The sequence below is a fragment of the Ilyonectria robusta genome (assembly GCF_021365365.1).
Source record: "Ilyonectria robusta strain PMI_751 chromosome Unknown BGZ61scaffold_8, whole genome shotgun sequence".
Classification (NCBI taxonomy): Eukaryota; Fungi; Ascomycota; class Sordariomycetes; order Hypocreales; family Nectriaceae; genus Ilyonectria; species Ilyonectria robusta.
In genome coordinates this window covers 1,216,046-1,237,639 of record NW_025764442.1, presented here as the reverse complement: position 1 = coordinate 1,237,639, position 21,594 = coordinate 1,216,046, and the positions used below count along the sequence as shown (strand labels likewise).

General features: G+C 55.7%; 8 protein-coding genes across 8 annotated transcripts; 4 read left to right on the top strand and 4 right to left on the bottom strand.

Annotated features, from left to right (window-relative positions):
* Positions 1–1,012: 1,012 nt before the first annotated feature.
* BGZ61DRAFT_477227 (uncharacterized protein) lies at positions 1,013–2,168 on the bottom strand (the record flags this gene model as incomplete). Its single annotated transcript, XM_046248868.1, has 3 exons — positions 1,013–1,247; positions 1,306–1,572; positions 1,879–2,168. The coding sequence occupies 3 exons, from the start codon at positions 2,166–2,168 to the stop codon at positions 1,013–1,015; spliced, it is 792 nt and encodes a 263-aa protein (XP_046105503.1).
* Positions 2,163–5,273, top strand: BGZ61DRAFT_450190 (pyridoxal phosphate-dependent transferase). The gene is made up of 8 exons (XM_046245704.1): positions 2,163–2,689; positions 3,285–3,760; positions 3,834–4,197; positions 4,259–4,271; positions 4,325–4,448; positions 4,503–4,582; positions 4,642–4,872; positions 4,939–5,273. Exons 1-8 carry the CDS (start codon positions 2,593–2,595, stop codon positions 4,955–4,957), a joined length of 1,404 nt encoding a protein of 467 aa, XP_046105502.1. The 5' UTR covers positions 2,163–2,592; the 3' UTR covers positions 4,958–5,273.
* Positions 5,274–5,352: 79 nt separating this feature from the next.
* On the top strand, positions 5,353–6,502 carry BGZ61DRAFT_450187 (uncharacterized protein). Its single transcript, XM_046245703.1, has one exon. The coding sequence runs from the start codon at positions 5,808–5,810 to the stop codon at positions 6,294–6,296; it is 489 nt and encodes a 162-aa protein (XP_046105501.1). The 5' UTR covers positions 5,353–5,807; the 3' UTR covers positions 6,297–6,502.
* Positions 6,503–6,554: 52 nt separating this feature from the next.
* On the bottom strand, positions 6,555–8,461 carry BGZ61DRAFT_224196 (uncharacterized protein). Its single transcript, XM_046238145.1, has 2 exons — positions 8,078–8,461; positions 6,555–7,391 (listed from the first exon to the last, which is right to left on the bottom strand). Exons 1-2 carry the CDS (start codon positions 8,367–8,369, stop codon positions 6,814–6,816), a joined length of 870 nt encoding a protein of 289 aa, XP_046105500.1. The 5' UTR covers positions 8,370–8,461; the 3' UTR covers positions 6,555–6,813.
* Positions 8,462–11,646: 3,185 nt separating this feature from the next.
* Positions 11,647–13,179, top strand: BGZ61DRAFT_350932 (centromere protein Chl4/mis15/CENP-N; the record flags this gene model as incomplete). The annotated part of the gene is made up of 2 exons (XM_046240284.1): positions 11,647–13,032; positions 13,063–13,179. The coding sequence occupies 2 exons, from the start codon at positions 11,647–11,649 to the stop codon at positions 13,177–13,179; spliced, it is 1,503 nt and encodes a 500-aa protein (XP_046105499.1).
* An 84-nt stretch (positions 13,180–13,263) lies between these two features.
* BGZ61DRAFT_531760 (uncharacterized protein) lies at positions 13,264–14,596 on the bottom strand (the record flags this gene model as incomplete). The annotated part of the gene is made up of 3 exons (XM_046253768.1): positions 13,264–14,216; positions 14,278–14,455; positions 14,531–14,596. The coding sequence occupies 3 exons, from the start codon at positions 14,594–14,596 to the stop codon at positions 13,264–13,266; spliced, it is 1,197 nt and encodes a 398-aa protein (XP_046105498.1).
* Positions 14,597–15,363: 767 nt separating this feature from the next.
* On the top strand, positions 15,364–18,398 carry BGZ61DRAFT_224159 (ribonucleoside-diphosphate reductase large chain). The gene is made up of 3 exons (XM_046238143.1): positions 15,364–15,477; positions 15,530–15,687; positions 15,743–18,398. Exons 1-3 carry the CDS (start codon positions 15,459–15,461, stop codon positions 18,236–18,238), a joined length of 2,673 nt encoding a protein of 890 aa, XP_046105497.1. The 5' UTR covers positions 15,364–15,458; the 3' UTR covers positions 18,239–18,398.
* A 2,286-nt stretch (positions 18,399–20,684) lies between these two features.
* Positions 20,685–21,503, bottom strand: BGZ61DRAFT_224149 (uncharacterized protein). Its single transcript, XM_046238142.1, has one exon. The coding sequence runs from the start codon at positions 21,400–21,402 to the stop codon at positions 20,917–20,919; it is 486 nt and encodes a 161-aa protein (XP_046105496.1). The 5' UTR covers positions 21,403–21,503; the 3' UTR covers positions 20,685–20,916.
* Between the last annotated feature and the right edge of the window lie 91 nt (positions 21,504–21,594).

The following is a 21,594-nucleotide window of genomic DNA, read 5'->3' as shown; positions in this document are numbered from 1 at the left end:
CGTAGTCATGTAAACTAAGAAAAAGGCTTGGGACTGTGCCTTTGTCCTCTTTTCGTGGTACTGCATGGAGAATGCGCCGCTATGTGGATGCGGATGGAGTTCATGTGAACAAAGTGGATTGAATTTGGATTTTCCTGGGGCGTCTAGTCCGGGCGCAATGGAGAAACCCAGGATTCAACTTCGGTGTGTCGTTTAGGTCACAATGGTGACAGTTAGGCCGACCTTGAAAGTGGCCTTGGTCTATCCTGCTCACCCTCTCACCTTCTCAGCCTCCCTCAAGTCTCCCCACAACTTTCCCTTCAACTGGAGACCAACGGGTGACGGACAGGTCGGAGTGGAATGGTGGATCGCAGCCCAACACCGAGTCTCCCAGGTGTAATTTCGCATGCGCGAATAAAAGACGACCGTGGGACCCCGGGCCCGGAGACACCGTTGCGGCTTTTTAAGGTGAGCACGGCGAGCCTGGCTTCTGGAAACATTCCACCTGGGCGTCGATGTGACGCCATCGCCAACACGACCAGGCACCGCAGCGTCCGTGAGTCTGATGATTTGTTGCCCCCGTCAGCACGTCGGACCCCCGTCTGGTCCGCGACATCGGGTCCAACCGGGCTGCGTGTCATCTTGCTCCAGCAGCCTGCGGGCCGTTTCGTCGTTTGCTCCAGGTCTAGCCCAGGTCTACGCAAGGGCTGTTCCAGAAATCAGAAATCCCAGCGTCAGATATATCTCCACCTTGGGGGAGGCGGCTCGCCATACGAGGGCCAGCAATTGCTAGTTCGGGGCATTCATTCGCCAGGACTGCTTCCGCGGGTCGTCCAAGGGCCTTCCAAGGGCCTTCCAAGCTCGTCCAAGCATCCAATAGACGGATCACTGCGAACGGAGGCGCCCCTCAATGGATCCCAAAGTTGGGGCCAAAAGGGGTCGTCGCGTCCGCCGGCGAGAGACGGGAAGAGAAGGACGAGAAAGAGGCATGGCATTTATTTCCATGCATCATGGATTGCTTGCTTCGAGCCTTCTAGAGGTTCGTGCGGTTTCCTAGAACGGTCAAGGGGCCGGGCCGGCACCTAGATCCGGGCATGGCCCTGCCGCCGGGTTGGTTTATGCGAGTTATCGTGGGATAATAGCTCCACCTGGGAACGTCCACCGAGTGGACTAGGCCACTTTGTGGGTTTTGAAGGTTTCGGGCACAGCGAGTCGTGTAGCTCTGTTGTTGGCCGGGAGCTTGGGGCCAGCGCTGGGTTGGGTAACAACTAAACAACAGGTGAAGACGAAGGTGAGAAGTCAGCAAAATGCTCAATATCGTCCTACCCCTTCGGGTTATGCAGTGGCGATGGGCGCGGGCGTTTTTGCATTACGGCTGTGGATTGGTGCTGCCGTGTATCCGCACACGTTTGTTGTAAAAGGTCATTCGCTGGCTGGCCATTGACAACCAGAAGCGCAGCTAAGGAGCCACCATGTCGTGCCCGGATGTGATTGATGGGGCCGCGCACGCAAAGACCAGCCCGCACGTCACTTGGTTGCCCTCCCGCAGGTCCCAGGTGAGACATATGGATAGATACAGGCGAAGGTGTAACCCTGTGAGACAAAATCAGGAAGTTGCGGCATCTTTAGGGGAGGAATCCCAGCTGACTTGGTAATTGCCAAGAAGGAGAAGAAGAAAAAATCATGTCTCGTCACTGGCTATAGTCGTCGTGGCCGGTTTCGGGCAGCTAGATACGAACGACGAGTAACATGTCGAAATCCGATGTACGGTGAGGCGGGAAAAAAGGATCAACGTTGGTCCCTCCCCCCACCCCACACTCACACCCCAAAAGGAAGCAGAATGGTCTCGGTCACCAACAAAGCCGTGGGCGGCCTGTGACAATCGGACCAGATAGGTACCTGGGCTGAGATATCCAGGGGATATGCCCCAGGATTGCCGCTGCAGAAGTGAGCGGGAGAGTGGACGGTGGGTGGAAGCATCGGAATAGCGGCGTGTTCTGGGCGTGTTCTGGGGCGTCTGTGCTGGGCCTAGATTCCATCGCCATCCCGTCAGCCCAGCCCAATGTCATGGAACATGGGAAAAGCTCGCCGCTGGTGAATCCGGAATCGTCATGCCGTCCAATGCAATCCAATAACAACCAGTCAGTGCTGGGATCGCTGCTGCTCCCAGCTCGCCGCTCATTGCTCATTGCTCACTGCAGAAACACTCACAGACCACGTAACAAATCCCAGCGCTTCTGCACTTCTGCGCTCTGCGGCGCCGTCCCGGCCCCATCCCCGTGCAACGCCCCCGACAAGCCCATTTTGCACTTATATCCAAGGCCCCTTTCGACCATCCCAGAAGCTTTTTCCCTTCTCCCTCTCCTTCTCTCTGTGAACTTCCCCTGGTTCTATCCCGTTCCTCTATATCTTCATCTCCGATCAAAGCCTCGTCTGGCATGATCACCAGTCCCCGCTCCTGCTCCTCTCTGTCTCCCACCGAGCATCTTATCTAAACCATCTCTTGTCCTCAAGATACGCGAGGCAGGATTTTTTATTTTAAACACGTCGCCGACGACAACTCCACCTCACTACATCCCGCCTTTTCAAGCTTGGCCTTGACCCCTCTTCATCATGTTCGGTGGCCGCAAGTTCTCCATCAACCGCCATACCGGTGCCCCTAAGACGTTGGGTGCTCGTCGCTTCAGCTCTGGCGAGCCCTCATCAAGCGGTCAGCCTCACCTTTCCTGCAGTTTTGGGTCCCTCTCCCGCTCTTCTTCCAGCTTGGCGTTTACTGTGCTCTTCCTGTCCCTCCTGTCTCACCTCCTTCCCGCGACATTCCCCCTCCCCCACTCTCCCGCTAGCGGATTTCGTCGAATCCTTGGGCATCATGAGACGCCTGGGGAGGGATCTTCGACGCCCAACTGACCCCGAATTTTCCTTTCGGTCAGCTTTTCGCTCTCCGCCTTTTCGGCCTGCCCGCTCCTGCCCTTACCCAGCTCCAGCCTGGCTACCACCCATGGCTCCTGCCCAGGGCTACGGCTACCACCCAGTGCCAGCTTTCTGGGGCGGCGCACCTGCACACTTCCCCTGCACCACCTTCCTACCCTGGCAAGCCGCTGCACAAACCCCTCCAGCTCCCCCCCAGCTCTTTCCTTCTCCATCCAACGAGCTGTAGAGCTCCCTTGACATAACGTCATCGTCGGCATTCAGCCCTCAGCCGCATCACACGCATGCCCGCCGGTCAACACCACAACTGCACTTCACATCCTAAATACGTAGCTTAACCATTTTCCACACCGAGCGGTACTAATGCTTTTCAACAGAGGTCCAGTCCAAGGTCCATCGCCAGTTCCGTAACGCCCACGAGGGTCACCAGCCCCACGCCGGCCTCGACGCCTCCCGATCATCCACTGGTGTCATCTGGTGCACTGAGCGCGCCTCCGAGTATGGCTTCCTTGAGGAGCCCGATCTGTGGGCCAACCTGGGCCAGGGTGCCCCCGAGGTTGAGGACGAGATTGCCGGCTGCTTCCCCCGCCCCACGACCGTCGATGTCTCCATGGCCGGCCGAGAGTACGGCCCCACTGCCGGTATCAAGCCCTTGAGAGAGGCTGTTGCCCACCTCTATAATGAGATGCACCGAAAGGGCAAGGACAGCCAGTACACCTGGGAGAACGTCGCCATTGTCCCCGGTGGCCGTGCTGGTCTCATCCGAATCGCCGCCGTCCTCGGCAACTCATACCTGAGTTTCTTCTTGCCCGACTACACAGCTTACAACGAAATGCTGAGTCTCTTCAAGAACGTGGGTTTGAGACTTGGCTGAACATGCCGGGGAGATTTCCCCCTGCGACTAGAGTACTAATCAAACCACACAGTTCGCCGCCATTCCCGTCCCGCTGAACGAGAGCGACGGATACCACATCCACCCCGACAAGATTGCCGAGGAAATTGCTCGTGGTACTTCGGTCATCCTGACCTCCAACCCCCGCAACCCTACCGGCCGTGTTGTCGCCAACCCTGAGCTCGCCGAGATCCAGGACATCTGCCGTGGCCGCGCCACCTTCATCAGCGACGAGTTTTACTCCGGCTACAACTACACCAGCAACTGCGATGGTTCCACCATTTCTGCTGCCGAGAACGTCGAGGACGTCGACGAGGATGATGTCCTCATCATTGACGGTCTCACCAAGCGCTTCCGCCTTCCCGGATGGCGAATTGCCTGGATCTTAGGCCCCAAGGGTAAGCTTGCACAGCCCAAATGTCATTATAGAAGAGTTTCACGCTAACAGTATCTGAACAGAGTACATCAATGCGTATGTCGTCGAGTTTCCCCTGGTTAACATTAATGTAACTAACAATTGTGAAGTATTGGCTCCTGCGGCAGCTACCTCGATGGTGGTGCCTGCCATCCCTTCCAGGAGGCCGCTATTCCCATGCTTGACCCTAGTCTGGTGGCCACTGAGATGGCTCACCTCCAGGCTCATTTCCGGGTACGTGCTTACTCGAAGTTTCCTAGTGAGAAGGCGTGACTAACTGTTTCATAGGATAAGCGTGACTACGTCGTTCGACGCCTGCGCGAGATGGGTTTCGTCATCAAGTACGTGCCCGACTCGACCTTCTACCTGTAAGTTTACTCGCCCCTGGACGTCTGTGATGCAAGTGGCAGAGCTAACCATGTCGTAGTTGGTTGAACCTGGAGGGTCTTCCCGAGTCTATTGCCGACGGTCTCAACTTCTTCCAAGCTTGTCTCGAGGAGAAGGTCATCGTTGTGCCCGGTATCTTCTTCGACCTGAACCCCTCGCGCCGTCGTGATCTCTTCGACAGCCCCTGCCACCACTTCGTACGTCTGTCGTATGGTCCCAGAATGGACGTACTGAAGATGGGTCTGGACGGAATTGAGCGTGTTGTCCACAAGTAAGTTTTCTACCCTGGCGACTTGCGAACCACGGCAAGGCAGAACAGCAGCTGACTCCCGCGTAGGCACAAGAAGACCCTGTAGGCGAGATTACACTTGACCCGTTGTTTCCAAGCGCGAACCGACACTTGCCTGAGAGAGCTGGGAGACACGGTCCCCAAATTTCAGCCACCGGTTGTCGTGATGGAAGTGTAAAGGTGTAGATGTGAAAGGGGAGTTTGTTTATAGGCAGAATCTATGGCGATGTAGACCGGGGAAGACGGGATAGCAGCTTTTTTGCAAGCTGATCCCCCCGGGATAACTCACTCGAGCTAGATGATGTTTGATGGCTCTTTCGTTTTAGCCGCATTGCAGCGCAGGGAACACGGCGGGATTACGAATTAAACCGACTATTACTCCATTTTTCTATGTTCTTGCCTTTCTCGTCGTACAAGTTCCCGTGATAGGTATTTGTCCGTAGTCATCATTGACCCCTGCTCATCTCGCCATCGCCCCGGATCGTGCTGGGCAGCCCTAGATGCATCCCATTACGAGAACTGAGACTATGCACCTATCAAAGCTGTCCATTGCTAACGCCCGGCGATGGCATCATCCATCCCGCACCGTAGATCTGGCCTTGCATCCCGCGTCGATGCCACGGCTCCCACTCCATCCCCCAATATCCCTCCGCATCGTGCATATGTAATCACCCGTCGGCAGGGTCTTTTCCGAATTGGGCGTGGGGTTTTTTTTTCTCCCACTCAGTTCTCCCACTCAGTCTCGCTCTCCACACGCGCCGTTTGTGAATTACCACATCTGGATCTTTTCTCAGCGTCATTTTAACCTACCAGCAGGGGCTTGCGGCTTTGGACGGGAGGAATTGAAAGTCCAATTGGGTGGTATCTGGGCTCAGATCCGTGGGTCGGAAACGGAGATATTGGCCAGACGCTCAAATATGCTCGCGCGCATCCCACGCTGCTCTGTCACTCTCAGGCGGCTCATGAGCACATCACACACCGCACCACCACATCCAGCAGCTTCCGCTTCGGGCTCGCCAACCGCCAATATGGCCGATCAGGGCGCAGCAGACAAGGCCCAAACCGCCGGCCACGCCGCAGCTAGTCAGCAGGAAAAGGTGCTCCCGCTGCCTTTGCCGCTGGAGAATGGCAGCAGCAGTAGCAGCAGCGCAGACGACAGCGGCAAGGGCGATGGCGTGACGACGCTACGCGTGGGAGAGTCACTCCGCCTGGACGCGATGGGCCCGCTTGTCGTTAACAGAGATGGGTCCATGGCGAGAGTGGCAAACTGGACTGGCATGACGGAGAACGAGCGCGAGGCCACGCTGCGGCTACTAGGGAAGCGGAACCAGCAGCGGCTTGAGGCCCTGAGGGCAAAGCGGGATGCCGAGGAGCCAGCTGGCAACGGGAGTGTGGGGAAGGACTGAGGATCGCCATGGTCAAGGACGGTGCGACGAGGTTGATGAAGCGCTGCGCTACACCATCGAACCTGTATCGTAAGGGACGTGAGGTGAAGATGAAAGTATTGGCCGAGTTGAGCAGCCTGTTGACGGCTCGGTTCGACATAGAACTACTAAATTGTACGATATATCGTATACCCATTGATATCATTGCAAACAACCAAAAAAAAAAAAAAAAGACAAGAACCTGCCGTGTTACCTGTCCCACCACTCCGAGAACTGTTTCTATCGGTCGCTCTCGTAATGCATTTATCCCCATCCGCCACACCAGATGATTCCCATCGCCTTCCTCATCTATGCATGATATGGGCAGCCTTCAAGGCCAACCCGGAGCACATCCGCCTGGGGTTATCCAGGTCTTGGAATTCAATCAAACGCCCCGGCCCCCCCCCCGACCACAACCCATACAGAAGAACGCCAACCCCCCTCCCCCGTCACAACACATTGTCGTCCATATATTTCGCGGGCCAACCGTCAAAGGGCATCATAGATCCTCCTTCAGCGGCTCCGGTTCCGAGGCGGCCTTGGCCTTGGCCTTGGCCTTTTCGACAGTCTGCTTGGACGCAGCGAACTCCTTCCACATGGTAACGATCTCATCGTTTCCTTCGTTCTTTTCCACGAGGAGGTTCTTAAGCCACTTGTTCTCCATCTCAAGTTGCTGGACCTTGCTCTCGAGAGCGGAGACCTTGTCGGTCATCTCCTTGGCGGACTTCTCCAGGGCCTGCTCTCGCTGCTTCTTCTTAATGCGGAAGCGGGCGGAAGCGGCGGTGTTGCGCCTCCGCTTGTCCTCCTCGGCGGCATGGCGGGAGGCATCCTCAAAGTTCAACGCTCCGGAGCCGGAGCCGGAGCTGACACTGGCGCCACTCTCGGACTTGCGCTTCTCGGCAGGTTGAGGAGCGGTAGACGGGGCATAGTGAGCCTGGTGATGCTGGGTTTGGGGCACCTGGGGATAGGCAGACGACGGGTTGGCCTGCATGGACTGGAAGTTCTGGGCGCTGTCCGGGAAGGCATTCAAGGGGGTAGAAGGATAGGCGTTGGCAAAGTCGGGGAAGTTGAAGTCGCCTGCCATCGTGGGGTGGTTAGCGAGGGTCTTGAAGACACAACAGTCATGACAAGAAGTGAGACTGGTAGAGTTGACAATAGGGAACTAAAGAATAGTCGACGTCGAGGTAGCGGGCCTGGAGAATGGAGACTGGGGAAGATTTGGCCCATCTTGGGAAGCGGAGCTGGTAGAGGACAGGGGGGGCTCCCGATGTCGTGATCGGTGTCGGCAAATCACGAGATATTGCACCATAGGCACCATCCCCCCATCCAGCCATTTAGGTTCATCCTGCTGCCCCAGCCGGGCCACACTTGAGCGAGCCTGCATACTGAGACAACTCTGTCCCAATAATATAGGCCCCCGGCGCACATAAACGAACAGGGTAAATCCATGGGTGGGGGATGGGGTGAGTTGAAGGAGTGGTGCAGTTCATTGCACTGTAGACCAGCCCAATATGCATGTTCCCCTACATGTCCCTCGGCCGTCCACTTGAGCGGCATTGGGCATGTTGGTAGATGGCAAGACGCGAAGCAGACCGCCAAAGCGAACTCGCTCGTGTCAATGCATTGCAGCTCAGGCAATCTCATGATGAATCAATCATCCAGAGAACCTTTCATGACCTTTGTTGATCATGTTTCTGTGCAGGAGGGGCCAAGATGCATCGAGTGTGACTGTGAGTTTGAAGGGAACCAGGAACCTAACTTACCCTGAATGAAATCGAGGCTGGAGAGATCTCCCATAACCGATTGAGCGGGAGTCATGTCCTCGGTGGGAGAAGCGCTCGCAGGAGCAGTCTCGCCCTCGACCTTGGCGGCATGGGCCTGGTAGTCGGTGTTTTGACCAGTCTCAAAGTCGAAGAACTGGGTGTTGGTGAACAGGGCGAGATCCTCCTCCATGTTGAAAGGCTCCTCCTGGCCGGACTCCTGGCGGTTGATGGCGTTGAGGTCCCGGAGGTACTGCGACACGTTGGGGCCGCGGCGGCCGTTGTAGCTGGCCATGATGAGATGAAAGGGTTGTCGTGAGCGAAAATTCGACTAGTCGGCGGTGACAATAATTCCCCCCAGCAGAAAAAACCCAAGTCGGTCCTCCTCTTGTTGGCGAGGTGAAGATTCAAAGACCTCGTAGCAGGTCGACGGTAGTTGAAGCCGGATGCGGCACCTGGGCAATCACTCACGCCGTCACTCAATAGCGAGGGAGCGGGGTTTGTATGGTCCTTCGCGGGACAAAATTTGTTACTGGGTCAGAGGCGAAAAGGCGTGACTCGAAGGGCGACGTCAGCAACAGCGGGCGATGGGCGGCACTGCGGAAGTCGTCGAGGTCCGTGGAAGTCGTCGAAGTCGATGGGCGATTGATTCTCTGCGGATGAGAAAGGTCGAGATGGGCGTTGCGAGAAGTGGAGGAAGAAAGAAACGTCCACGGCGAGTACTGGGGCGGGTTTTCAGACAGTGGATGCTTGTGTCGAGACTCGCGAGCCGATTGCCGCCGAAGCCATGGGGCAGTGGTACATGCTACAGTGGGCAGTGGGCAGTGGGGTTCTTTTAGCGGGTAGGGCGCGTCGTGGTAGCGTTGCGTGGGTGGCTTTGCGATGAGCAGTGGATGGCCACCACGGCGGTGCGGCTGTAGCGGATTTAGTGGTCGGGTGCGCGTAGTCATCCCAACATAGGTAGGTTTGCCCACGTACCTAGGTAGGTAGTGCCACCCAGTGTCATCACAGTGCACCGTCCCACGTCCCCAGCGAGGAGGAGGGGAACGCCCGAAAAACAAACCACGAGAAAACAAGCGCAGAAGACACATCCGACCCAGAGCCGGCGAAAGCTACCCAATCAGTGTCTGGCCGGCTCAGGAGCAGTGCTGATGCCAGTGAGCGTCAGTGGGGTACGCCCCTCCCACCATAGAGGGAAATACCGCTGACTGGCCCCGAACCGGCCTCGCATCCAGCGCTGCTTAACAATCAGCCCATGGAATCGTGGAATTCCCGGGATCCCCTCCATTGCTCCTCCATGCTCCTCCATCGTCCCCCACGTCCATGGCACACAGGTCCCTGTGAGTTGTAGCTACGTAGTACTCCTCCCTGTACCTCTCCAAAAGCAGTAGAAAAGTTATTCCCTGTCGACGTCAACTTGCTGCAAGATGCGACTCTAGACCTGGCCGCCGACCGTACCCGGACCACTCGTACGGACAGTGTGAGCCAGATGCGACGTAGCAGCGCGTCTGGCTGGCTCCATCTCTTCCTATTGTCGGTGTTCTTCCGAGGGACGATCGTGAACAAAGGGGAGCTCCACTTGGCTCCCAAGTTAGGTCATGCACAGTATGGAAAGGTCACTCAGCCAAGGTCCTTTGACAGCCGATCTGCGACCCGCGCTGAGTTGACGCTGTGATGTCTGTCTGCAACCGCATGCTCACTAATCAAGGCGGCAAAATGGTCGGAGCGAGTATCTAAATAAGACTTTACGCGAAGATTCTAAATAAGCATTCCCAATTGCCCATATTTACTTTCGTGTTACAACCCATTTACATTTACGAGAAAACGCTTTGCCAGTGCAGCGAGTGTAAACAGCCGTGGCTCAGAGGGAGTCTAGCCGCGATGCCAAGACTCGGCGGTAGCGTGAATCCAGTGCCCGTGGCGAATTCCTTCGGCGTCGCCAAACTTTACCTCTAACGCAATAACGTTGGGATTTCCGAGATTCCGGGCCGGCCACCAGCCCTGAATCGTGCAGCCGATAATTCTCGCACACACAACTTTCGGGATATTCTCACCGTCATTTGAAGTGCAAATGTCCGGACGATGTAAATTATATCGCACCAAGACACACCTTGTAGTACGAGGGAGAAAATGTCACAACGGTGACGGCTGACACCTCGCACAGTGTGAAGTACTTAGCCGTCAACAGCACACTTCCAGAAAGAGTCACCAGACCATCGCTGGTGAATCACAATGAAATTAGGCCAGCCCATGCACGCATGTATGTCCGTGACACCAGCCCCCTTGTACCAGGCGCATGCAAAGCCGCCATGAGGAACTCTTCGTGGTGGGCAGTTAACCAGAAGAGGCGTGGTTGCGTGGGCGGTGGCTTCGTCGTGCGTCGCTGTGCGCTTCAATCCCCCGACTGATTAAGAGACCGCATGACAAAATCTCACCCCACTGGCCAATAGCCATCGCCTGAGCCCTCCAACTCCCCGAGAAAACGGGGCCCCAGCCTCGGCGTGGATGGACGCGGGCGCTGATGCCAAAAGCAAAGTCTCCCCGGCCTGTGGTTCCTCGCTTATTAGTCTGGGGGCCCGCCTCAGCTCGCGAACTCCCCGGCTCGTTTTCTGTATATTGTACGTACAATATTGCAACCTCACCAGAGCATCTGCTCGCTCCAGGAAATGTCATTCGTATGCATCCCACGGTTTCCGTCACCAGTTAACAGTAGCCTGTCACCCGCTATTCACACCACTAGCACACCACCCCCACCCAATTTTCTGCCTACCGTCCAGACCAGTCGGTATTCGCGCATCTGCCGGCCGAGATCTGCACCTGAGTTGAGAACGTCATCGCCCCTGTTATACCACTGCGTGGGGGGTGGACCGAAGTTCTCCCCGAAGTCTCGCTCGATGCAAAATCAATACCCTGTGCAGTCGTGGGCTTGTCAACGAGTCGGCCTCGTCATCGGGGAGTTCATCACCAACAGCAGATGGAGCTGTTGGGCCCTGGATAACTTAGGCGTCTCAGATATTTCCCCTGGACGTCTCCGCCCAACCGTCTCGTCTTTCCAAAGGTAGCATTTGATTGCCATCAGAGTGGGGTCACTGACGACCAGGAAATTCAGGATTAATCAAGTGCATGGAACGGCCGAGTCATACCATACCTGAACCCAAGTCGTCCCACAGCTAAAATGGGGTAAAACGGCGTGGCCTTCCTCGTCACTGTTTACGTCTACAGAGCCCTCGGGGAGATCCTCATCGAGAGCTTGAAGCGACAATACGCACGGGGAAGGCGGCTGATCACATGACTAGCCGCTACTCCACCGAGTGTGGCCTGTGCATTAAATCCGTAGCGCCCCTCGGGTCAAGTGCGGCTCAACTACAACGCGTCTCCCGCAATTAGAAGTGTCGCGTGTAAACAGTGTGAAACCAGAGGGACGTAATTACTCTCTGTCCAAGACGTCAAGCCGACTCTCGACACCCGCCCAGCGGGATATTCCTGTGGATTGCCATCTCAGCCTTGCCAATCACGCTTTGTTACCCTCCACGCTTTTTGATTGATTTTGCCATCGCGGCCAGCTCTCAACAATGGCGCGTATTTCTGTCCCCACCACAGCCAGGTTGCCGTCTACACTTCGTGTCGACTCTGCGAACCCAGCAGTGCAGAAAAGCCTTAATCGTCTATCTCGTGAATCACTTATCACGCTCGCGCTGGATTGGCTCGATGATGGGAGTCTCCCCAGTGCCATCCCCTATCTTCAAAGGGCAGGCGATGAGGACGAGGATCCAGATGACATCTACCCCCCATGCCAGTCTCCTGACGAACTTCATCAACTATACCTGGAAATGCAGCAGCAGAAAGGCTCAAAACGCGATGTAATTAGCCGCATACTCGAAGGCGACTGGCGACATGGCTTGACGCTGTACCAACTGGCCATGGCCGATCTCGCCTACTTTGAGCAGAATCCCACCTCCCAAAAGTGGTCAGCGTATCAGATTCTGCCTCTATTGCCGCCATCCAGGAATGCCGACGACGAGGAAATTCTCAAAGTTGATCGAAAGAGTCTCGCCATCCCCCGGTTTCACCCGTCGACATTTCTCCAGAACCTCCAAGACCAGGTTTTGCCCGATGTGAAGACCCATTATCAATTTCACCGACCTAAGGATCTACCTGTTCTGATCCTGCGAATTTTTGTCATCGACTCACCATACGCCACTAATTTGGCCTTGTCAAGCCGAGACGGATCTGGCACTGCTGCAAACTTTGATTCATCCCGGACCGTCTACGTTGCGTTCCCGGATGGCGCCCCTGCTCTTTATGTCACGAAGTCTCAAAATACCGGTTCCACCAGTTCGGGCGAGTCCAGGAGTCTGCAAAGTCTGATCGTGGATGGAGTTCCCAAGGCCCTCTCTCGTCCTCGGGAACGGTACACTCTCAAAAGTAGCAACCTCGTGAGTCGGAATTTGGAGGCCATCCTTGAGAAGAAGGGATCGGGGCGCACGAATTGCGCAGGTGGAGGTTGGAGCATCTACAGCGATGAGAAGAAGAAAGAATCGCCCCTGGATACAGTGCTCCCTACGCCGCCGCTCTCCAGAGAATCATCAGATTCAGGTATTGGCCAAAAGCGGGTGGCGGAGTTGACGCCAGTACAGCGGGCTGCAAAGCGCGCAAAAGTGATGGCCAAAGCACGATTTGGAGACGCCGGCATTGTTACAGATGGAAAGGGTGTTGAGAGGGTCGACATTGTGTTGCAGGACCCCTTTCCCTTACTGCGAACGCTTGTGGAGAGTGATGATGAGAGGAATGCCGATCAAGCCAAGGACGGTAACAAAAAGGCAAAACGCCGACGAAGCAAGATCGACGCAGTCATTCAAGAGGCAAATACCTCCGGCGATGATGATGCTGCGATGGAGGACGCAGAGGGGTTGCATGCATGGACACCAACTGTCAAAATCTCGTTTCAGGGCACCCACGTGTGGGCTGGTGTGCGGCAACTCGTAGAGGCCGGGATAGTCGACGGTGAACGAATGCCCGGATGGATGACAGGGGAGGATGGAGTAACAACAGGAATTGTCAGGCATGGCAGGATACACGGTCACAAGGGCTCCGGGATGACATGATGGGTATCGGATCTAAAATGGCGTCTATTCTGTCTCCTTTTCTCTTATTGATACCCCGTGACGGAACGTACTCCCGTCCAAATGTCAGTTATCTTCTACTCCAAATACCGCCACCGTGTTCCGCCATGACGCCTCACACACCTCCTCGACGCTGACCTCCTTAATGCCCGCCACAATCTTGGCCACGCGCTCGATGCTGCATGGCTCGTTGCGGCCCTTGACCATGGCTCCCTCCTCCCACTTTTCCTTCTTGACCACCTTGAAGCGGTCAGGAACTTCGGGCGCCCTCTTCTGATTCTTGGGCTGCTTCTGCTTCTGCTTCTGCTGTTTCGGCGCTGTCTCAGGGGCAACAGCAGATCCGTTCTGCTCTGTTTCTCCTACGGGCTTGTCCTTCTTCTCAATCAAGTACTTCCAGCCCTCGTGGCTCGGTCTGACCTCACACCAGGGCCCGTCCGTCTCAATCATGAGCCGGTCGAGACTAACCTCCTTGACGACGGCACAGTTGTCACCCGTCTTGAAGCTGCAGCCGTTGATACCGATGTACAGTCCCAGGTCCATCAACTCCCGCATCTCCTCGGCTGTCCCAGTGAAACTGTGAACAACGCCACCCTTGTCGAGCTTCTCCAGCTTCTCACCGAATGCTTCCTTGAGCAACCGCACGAAGTCGGCATGTGCAGCTCTCGAGTGTAGGAACAGGGGCAACTGGGGGCTCAAAGAGGCGGCGACTTTGAGCTGAGCGGCGAACGAGTGCAGCTGGATGGCCTTGGAGCAATAGTGCAGACGGTCGTAATCGAGGCCGAATTCGCCTATGGCGACTAGGTGCTTCTTATCTAAAGTCCGCGCTTCGAAAATCAAAGTGTTGAGGCCGGCAATGAGCTTCTCTGTCTTTTCAGCGTCAGGGGGATGCTCTTCGGAGACTGGCGCTTCTGGGTCTGGGTCGCACGGGGTTGTATGTTCAGACTCGTGGGAAGGACCGACAGTACTGAAGACTGCACTGCTACAGGGGTGAATGCCGGCAGTCGCAAAGACAGTCCCGGCTAGGTTTGTAGGTGTCAGTCGACAATCGTATGCCGGAATAAGTAACCGGAATAAACTCACGATATTCGTCTGCGAGCTGGAGAGCATCGCGAGAGTTGCCTAGGTCAGAGCCCGTGACTATGAGTTTCGAGCAGCCGACTTCGCGGGCTCTGCTGATGACACCAGCGAGGTCGTCGGGGTGCCGTTGTTTGCCGTGATATCGGCCTCGAAAGATGGGATCTGACAAGTTTATGCCAATCTACCAGACGCATCTCTTGTGTAAGTCAAGGAAAGTCTCCACATTTGGGGTTGGGTCATAGACGTAGGCACGCACATCGATGTATCTGGGCTTGTAGCTTGAGGCACTCTCAGGCTCAGAGCCCGACGGCACTGAAGCCATGGTCATGGATCTCAGATTTGCAGTTTGGGATCTGAAGCAAAGATTGTGGGTTGGGGCTCGCAGGAGAAGCCTTCTCAAGACCATGGGTTCAGCTTGCAACAAAGGCGCTTGAGTGGCTAACAGGCAGCAGAACCATCGGATTGTAAGAGTCACACAGGCCCTGTTCGCATTGTTCGCATTGCTCGCTTATTGGTTGTCCCTCCAGGCACGTCTCCATCCGTTCTCAGTCACGATTACGAGTGGTTGGCCCGTGGATTCACCGCCAAGCCTGGACAATTAATAATTGCATCTCCACTCACGTGACTGCGCGCGCCAGTCCCATGCCAGACCCCGCCACGATCCATGCCCATTGACCAGGGGACGCGGCGACGCGATATCGGAGCAGATTGTTGAGGATCGCGGTTTCCATGGCGGAAAGAAGGAGTTACGACGAAATCCGATGCTCTCACCGAGTTCTAGAGCGTAGAACGAACCCGAACGAACCCGTCTGGAGCCACTGTCGGGAGATTGTTGCATGGGCGGGCGGGCGTTGCCTGAGGTTGCGGGCTTGGGACTTTAATGGATTTCCTAATGCGCTTGGATGTTGTCGCGCTAAAAATTGGCGTCGCGTTCAGAAGACGCGCCTCCCATAAAACCTCCCTCGACCATCCTGTCAAACCTGCATCCCACATCCCCTCGACAAACTACTGCAAACCACCTTGGACAACCCCCCATCTTGTCTCAAGAGCCTCAGATCTTCCTTTGGAAGCCGCTTTGTCTTCCAGCTACTCCTTTTAGTAGGGAAGAGAGCCTTGCATCAACCTGCATCCGGTTCATCCCGTCCTCCCCACCTCCCTATCAATCAACCCTCACATCCTCCGCCATGTTCGTCAGAAAGCGCGGTATGTATCTCCTTAACCCGAGTGCGCTTATTTAATGCTGACAGCCGTCTAGATGGACGCCAGGAGCGTGTCCAGTTCGACAAGATCACTGCCCGTGTCTCCAGGCTGTGTTACGGCCTGGACGTTGACCACGTTGACCCCGTCGCCATCACCCAGAAGGTCATCTCAGGTGTCTATGGTGGTGTAACCACTGTCCAATTAGACGATCTCGTAAGTCCCAGACGGCCTCTAAGGCTCCCTCAGTTGACTGACATGGATGCTACAGGCCGCAGAGACTGCTGCGTACATGACCGTTACGCACCCCGACTACGCCATCCTTGCGGCCCGCATTGCCGTCTCCAACCTCCATAAGCAGACTAAGAAGCAGTGGTCCGCTGTTGTCAGCGACCTCTACCACTATGTCAACGAAAAGAACGGTCGATTGTCGCCCATGATCTCCAAGGAGACCTATGAGTGCGTCATGCGACACAAGGAGGAGCTCGACTCCGCGATTGTGTATGACCGCGACTTCAACTACCAATACTTCGGTTTCAAGACTCTGGAGCGATCTTATCTCCTCAAGATTGACGGCAAGATTGTTGAGCGACCGCAGCACATGATCATGCGTGTGTCTGTTGGCATCTGGGGCGATGACATTGAGCGTGTCCTGGAGACCTACAACCTCATGTCCAGCAAGCTGTTTACCCATGCTTCGCCCACCCTTTTCAACGCTGGTACCCCTCAGCCCCAGCTGTCTTCCTGCTTCCTGGTTGACATGAAGGAGGATAGCATCGAGGGTATCTATGACACTCTCAAGACGTGTGCCATGATCTCCAAGATGGCTGGCGGTATCGGTCTCAACGCTCACCGTATCCGTGCCACTGGCTCTTACATTGCCGGTACCAACGGTACCTCCAACGGTGTCATTCCCATGCTCCGTGTCTTCAACAACACTGCTCGATACGTCGACCAGGGTGGCAACAAGCGACCGGGTGCTTTCGCCATCTACCTCGAGCCCTGGCACGCGGATGTCTTCGAGTTCCTGGACCTGCGCAAGAACCACGGCAAGGAAGAGGTCCGCGCCCGCGATCTTTTCCTAGCCCTTTGGATCCCTGATCTCTTCATGAAGCGGGTTGAGAAGAACGGCGATTGGACTCTGATGTGCCCCAACGAGTGCCCTGGCCTTGCCGACTGCTACGGCGAGGAGTTCGAGGCCTTATACGAGAAGTACGAGAAGCTTGGCAAGGGTCGCAAGACCATGAAGGCTCAGAAGTTGTGGTACGCCATCCTCGAGGCTCAAACTGAGACCGGCAACCCCTTCATGCTGTACAAGGACGCATGCAACCGCAAGAGCAACCAGAAGAACCTGGGCACCATCCGCAGCTCCAACCTCTGCACTGAGATCATTGAGTACTGTGCCCCTGATGAGGTCGCTGTCTGTAACCTTGCCTCCCTGGCTCTGCCTTCGTTTGTCGACTACAACGAGGGCTGCTACGACTTCAAGAAGCTGCACGAAGTCACCCAGGTCGTTGTCCGCAACTTGAACAAGATCATCGACGTCAACCACTACCCCGTCATTGAGGCTCGCAACAGCAACATGCGCCACAGACCCATTGGCGTTGGTGTCCAGGGTCTTGCCGATGCCTTCCTCGCTCTTCGCATGCCCTTCGAGTCCCCTGAGGCTCGTGAGCTGAACAAGCAGATATTTGAGACCATCTACCACGCTGCCCTGACTGCCTCCGTGCAGCTCGCCAAGGAGCAGGGCCCCTACTCCACCTTTAAGGGCTCTCCCGCTTCTGAGGGCATCCTTCAGTTTGACATGTGGAACGTGAAGCCCTCTGACCTTTGGGACTGGGAGACTCTCCGTGAGCAGGTCAAGGAGCATGGCCTTCGCAACAGCTTGCTCCTCGCCCCCATGCCTACGGCCAGTACTTCGCAGATCCTAGGCAACAACGAATGCTTTGAGCCCTATACCTCAAACATTTACCAGCGCCGTGTCCTGGCTGGTGAGTTCCAGGTTGTCAACCCCTGGCTCCTCAAGGACCTAGTCGATATGGGCTTGTGGTCTGATGCCATGAAGAACCGAATCATTGCCGAGGGTGGTTCCATCCAGAACATCCCCAACATTCCCGCTGATATCAAGTCTCTGTACAAGACTGTGTGGGAGATTTCCCAGCGTCAAGTCATCCAGATGTCTGCCGACCGAGGTGCCTTCATTGATCAGTCCCAGTCCCTCAACATCCACATGAAGGACCCTACCATGGGTAAGATTACCAGCATGCACTTTGCTGGCTGGAAGCTCGGTCTCAAGACTGGCATGTACTACCTACGCACCCAGGCTGCTGCCGCTCCCATCCAGTTCACTGTTGATCAGGAGGCACTTAAGGTTGCCGACAGCAACGTGGGACAGGCCCGAACCTTGAAGAAGCGAGCTCCTCCTTCCGGAACGAGCTACATGTCCTCCCCATCTGCGGTTCCCCGCGGCGTGGCTGCTGGCAGGAAGGACGGCGTCTCTGGCAACTCTCTCAACCCCAGCGGGATGCCTACTCCTACCCCCACGCCTCCCCCGGGCAAGGCGCCTTCCATGAAAGCCGATGTCGAGGAGGGTGACAGCCCCAAGACTCTCCCGACTGAGCCCACCGAAAAGATCAAGGATGAGGAGCTGAGCCTCAAGAAGAGCAACCAATCCGAGGACCAGGACGAGGACAGTGAGGAGCGTGAGCGCGACATCTACTCGGATGCTGTGCTGGCCTGTAAGTTGCCAAAATCCCGTTTGATATGAGACGACAAACGCTAACCAGGTTTGACAGGCTCCATTGAGAACCCTGAGTCCTGCGTTATGTGCAGCGGTTAAGTCGCAATATGTTATCCAGGCAGAGAATGTGTATAATGATGGTCGATGAGATGAACACGACGACATGGGTCAGAAAGCATGGTATGATTAGGTACAGAATGGTAATGTGGTCTGGTCTTTTGTTTTGCTATTGAGGGCATATCGGGGGTTTGGCATTGATTCCCTTTCGGCATGCCTGTGATGGAGTATTTTGTGAGGACAAACCTGGCCGTTTGCTGGGTTGATTGGTTTTGTGACATTTCTGAACGTCAGGCTACTTTAGATATTTGATTAGTATTGATGCTTAAGCGTCTCCCAAAAAGACAACGGTTGTTCAAGTCTATTGTGTCAGTCAGTGAGCAGTCGCGGTGGTTGGGATGGATGTGCAAGTGTAGTGGGCTGCCTCCGCTAAGATCTAGAACAGTGAATTCCCAGCCTCTGGACCGCAGCGGAAGAGCGAAGGCATGAACGCCAAAGCCGTGACGTGGTCGAGATTTTGGGAAGAGTTGAGGGGGTGAGACACGCATTAGCCAACGGCAGCCCGTCGGGTGTAAGGCCTCGGCCGTTCTTTTGGCGCGGTGTGGACCTGGACGTTCTCTGGGCGCCATTTGGGTGCAGCAATCTATTGAGGCTGGTGCAGAGCCGAACTGGACCTGTCGAGCTGAAAAGGACGATCCAACCTGGGGCTAGCCTTGCGTGCACTCTAAGTCCGGCTCCCTCAATTGCCCCTTGCCTAGACCTAGTTAGACGGCCAGGCACAGATTTCCACTTTCAGAACGAACGGCGGCTTGTGTCAAATGAGAGGATCATAGGCAATGGGCGGTGTCGCCAAGCAGAAGCAGCGCTGTCAAGAGGCTGGTAGTTGAAGGGAGGACAGATGTGCAGGTTGGTGAGACATGGCAAACAGATGGAGATGGCCGGAGAGCGTGGATAGGTGGATAAGTGCAGCAGTGAGAGTGATGGCCCGGCTGGCTTGGATGGAGGTTGCACAGGTGAGGCCCACGACAGGAAATGGTGGCACAATTGCGTCTCGAGTTAAGTGGACGCAGTTCGTGCAACAATAAGATGGCCGTTCTGTTTCAAAGCAAGCGTCCGATCTTTGTCGAGGTTACGTCGCAGTGGCGAGTAAGTGAAGGGAGTCAAGAAAAGAACCCAGCCACATTGATTGAGCTGAGTGGGCTATCAACTCGCTTGGGACCGATGTGGCGGTCGCCAGTTACACCCATGACAGCATGCGAAGTACTCCGTACTTGCTGCGTGACATATGAGGTAGCTCGGATGACTTGACGGTAGAATGACGACGGGATACGCGAAAGTTTATGACCAACAACAAAGTTTTTAATTAAACTTGGTGGGTTTAGTAAACAGCAAAAAGATGAAGCCGTTCACGGCGGACAGCATGTAGTGGTGTAGATCGGAATCATGGTCAGCGGAAGAAGTAGACCAAAACAGGTAGCTCAGGGGCACTGGACTTGGCGTCACTTACCGGCCGGGCTGTACATACAATGATTGCGGTGCGAGTCCAGAACCTTTCGGTCTCGTAGCGCTGTCGCGTCTAGGTCCAAGTCGGTCTGGCCTTTCGACATGATTATGATGAGGGAGAATGGGGCCATTCACCTGTGGGCGATCCTATGACATCAACTCCCGCCAGGTGGTCGGGCCCCAAATCCCTGTATTCCGTGGCTTCAGTGGCTCTCAGCGCCTCTCAGTGGCTCCCTTGCCCTGGCGAAGCCACCCGCCACCAGCTGAGCAGGGGGACGAAGGCCAAAGGCCCAAGGGAGGAGGGGTAGAGTGAGTGTGTGTGGGGTGCTGCGTAGTGGGCGGAAGTCCAGCGCATCTAGTTTCGAGCAGATGAGGATGCAGACCTCATTCAGGCTGGTATGACCTCCACTTGCGGGGCTGGTTAATGGAGAAAGCAGGTACTACGTAGGTACGTACGCAGTGAGCAAGCAAGAAAAACAAGTGACGAGGGCCGCCAAGCGCCGTTGCAACCGAGAAGCAGCTGTGCATCCATCAATTACGTCGGAGGTTGGCTCGAGATGGGACACAAGCATGGATGGAATCTTGGATCGAGAAGTGTGCCAGTCGCATCGGGAGGTCGGTGGCCAGGGAACCGGAAGAGGTGGGTCTGCAAAAGCAAGCTCAGTAGAGGGGAGTGGGGTAAGCGCATCCAGACACCCAGATGTCCAAGGAAGGGAAAGTTGAAAACTGGTCCATTGTCCAATCGGACAACGCCGTGCGATCATCGGCCGACAACAACTGAGGTCATCATTGAACCTCGCTGCAGCTAGGCGTTGTTGGTGCTGGCTTCCAACTGGGGCCCTGGGCTCTGGGCCCGGATTGATCGACCTTCATCAATGCACTCACTGGTTTACTTTGCTCTTGGCTACTCCAACTCGTGGCCATACACGTGTTTACGGCTGGGAGAGGCCGGGAAGCGGGCGGGTTAGTGGGCAGGGCTGGCAACAATCAGGTTAGTATTGCCTGCTGTTACTGGGCTGGAGAATGGTTGCTGCGGCAGGAATCACACGCTCGTCATACCATTCCTTCGTGCCTGCTTTGTGGTCGTTGTCGAGCGGCAAACGAACTAGGTTTCTAGGAGTAGGTACTCTTGTCTTCCTACCTACCTACCTACCCAGGTAGCGACGTTGAATTAGCAGCCCAGTGGTGTGCATGCAGCCATCCCCGGCGGCCTCACCCGCTGCAATGGGCAATCGCCAGCTTGCTCTTTGGGTCTTACACCGCCCACAAGCCGTCTTTTTGGTCCAGGCTAAGCTCCGAAGCTTCTCAGGACGCTCCTCAATGAGAATTTTCCGCCAGACTCCGTGATAGATTGGGACCGAGAGACCAAGCGCTCCAGAACAGGCAAGGACTGGTGTTCCGTAGCGGCCCATCGTCCGATGGCCCTGGACAATTCTCCCTAGCGTCCGGTGGCTAGTGGGGTCTCCGATTTGGCGATCTAGTGTGGTAGTATCAAAGCCGTAGGTGCATGAGGTATCGATCCAGCTTGCTTCTGCTTCTGTCTCTGCTTTTGCTTTTGCTTCTCGCTGCCGGCTAGCTTCCTCGACAGCCAGGCATTGACAAACGTGCATGCGTTGCGTGGCTTTCTGCATGGCCTTTCACATGGCCTTTCACATGGCCGTTCGCGTGGCAAGAGAAAGAGGCCGCCTGCGTCATATCATAGAACGCATACCACTTCGCGCAGAGAGCTCTGACGATTGTTTGTAGGACGAACTGCTTACACTACTTGACGGTGTATTACTGCTAGTAGAGCTTAGTTTGAAGGCTCCAAGCGGGCCCTCGAT

Excerpts from the sequence above, each read along its gene's own strand:
- BGZ61DRAFT_450190 (XM_046245704.1), top strand. The coding sequence starts at position 2,593 with ATGTTCGGTGGCCGCAAGTTCTCCATCAACCGCCATACCGGTGCCCCT. Across the intron at positions 3,761-3,833 it reads TGCTGAGTCTCTTCAAGAAC|TTCGCCGCCATTCCCGTCCC; the intron begins GTGGGTTTGAGA and ends CAAACCACACAG. Across the intron at positions 4,449-4,502 it reads ACCTCCAGGCTCATTTCCGG|GATAAGCGTGACTACGTCGT; the intron begins GTACGTGCTTAC and ends ACTGTTTCATAG.
- BGZ61DRAFT_450187 (XM_046245703.1), top strand. The coding sequence starts at position 5,808 with ATGCTCGCGCGCATCCCACGCTGCTCTGTCACTCTCAGGCGGCTCATG.
- BGZ61DRAFT_224196 (XM_046238145.1), bottom strand. The coding sequence starts at position 8,369 with ATGGCCAGCTACAACGGCCGCCGCGGCCCCAACGTGTCGCAGTACCTC. Across the intron at positions 7,392-8,077 it reads CAGCCTCGATTTCATTCAGG|GCGACTTCAACTTCCCCGAC; the intron begins GTAAGTTAGGTT and ends CCACGATGGCAG.
- BGZ61DRAFT_224159 (XM_046238143.1), top strand. Across the intron at positions 15,688-15,742 it reads CTGTCCAATTAGACGATCTC|GCCGCAGAGACTGCTGCGTA; the intron begins GTAAGTCCCAGA and ends TGGATGCTACAG.
- BGZ61DRAFT_224149 (XM_046238142.1), bottom strand. The coding sequence starts at position 21,402 with ATGCAGAAAGCCACGCAACGCATGCACGTTTGTCAATGCCTGGCTGTC.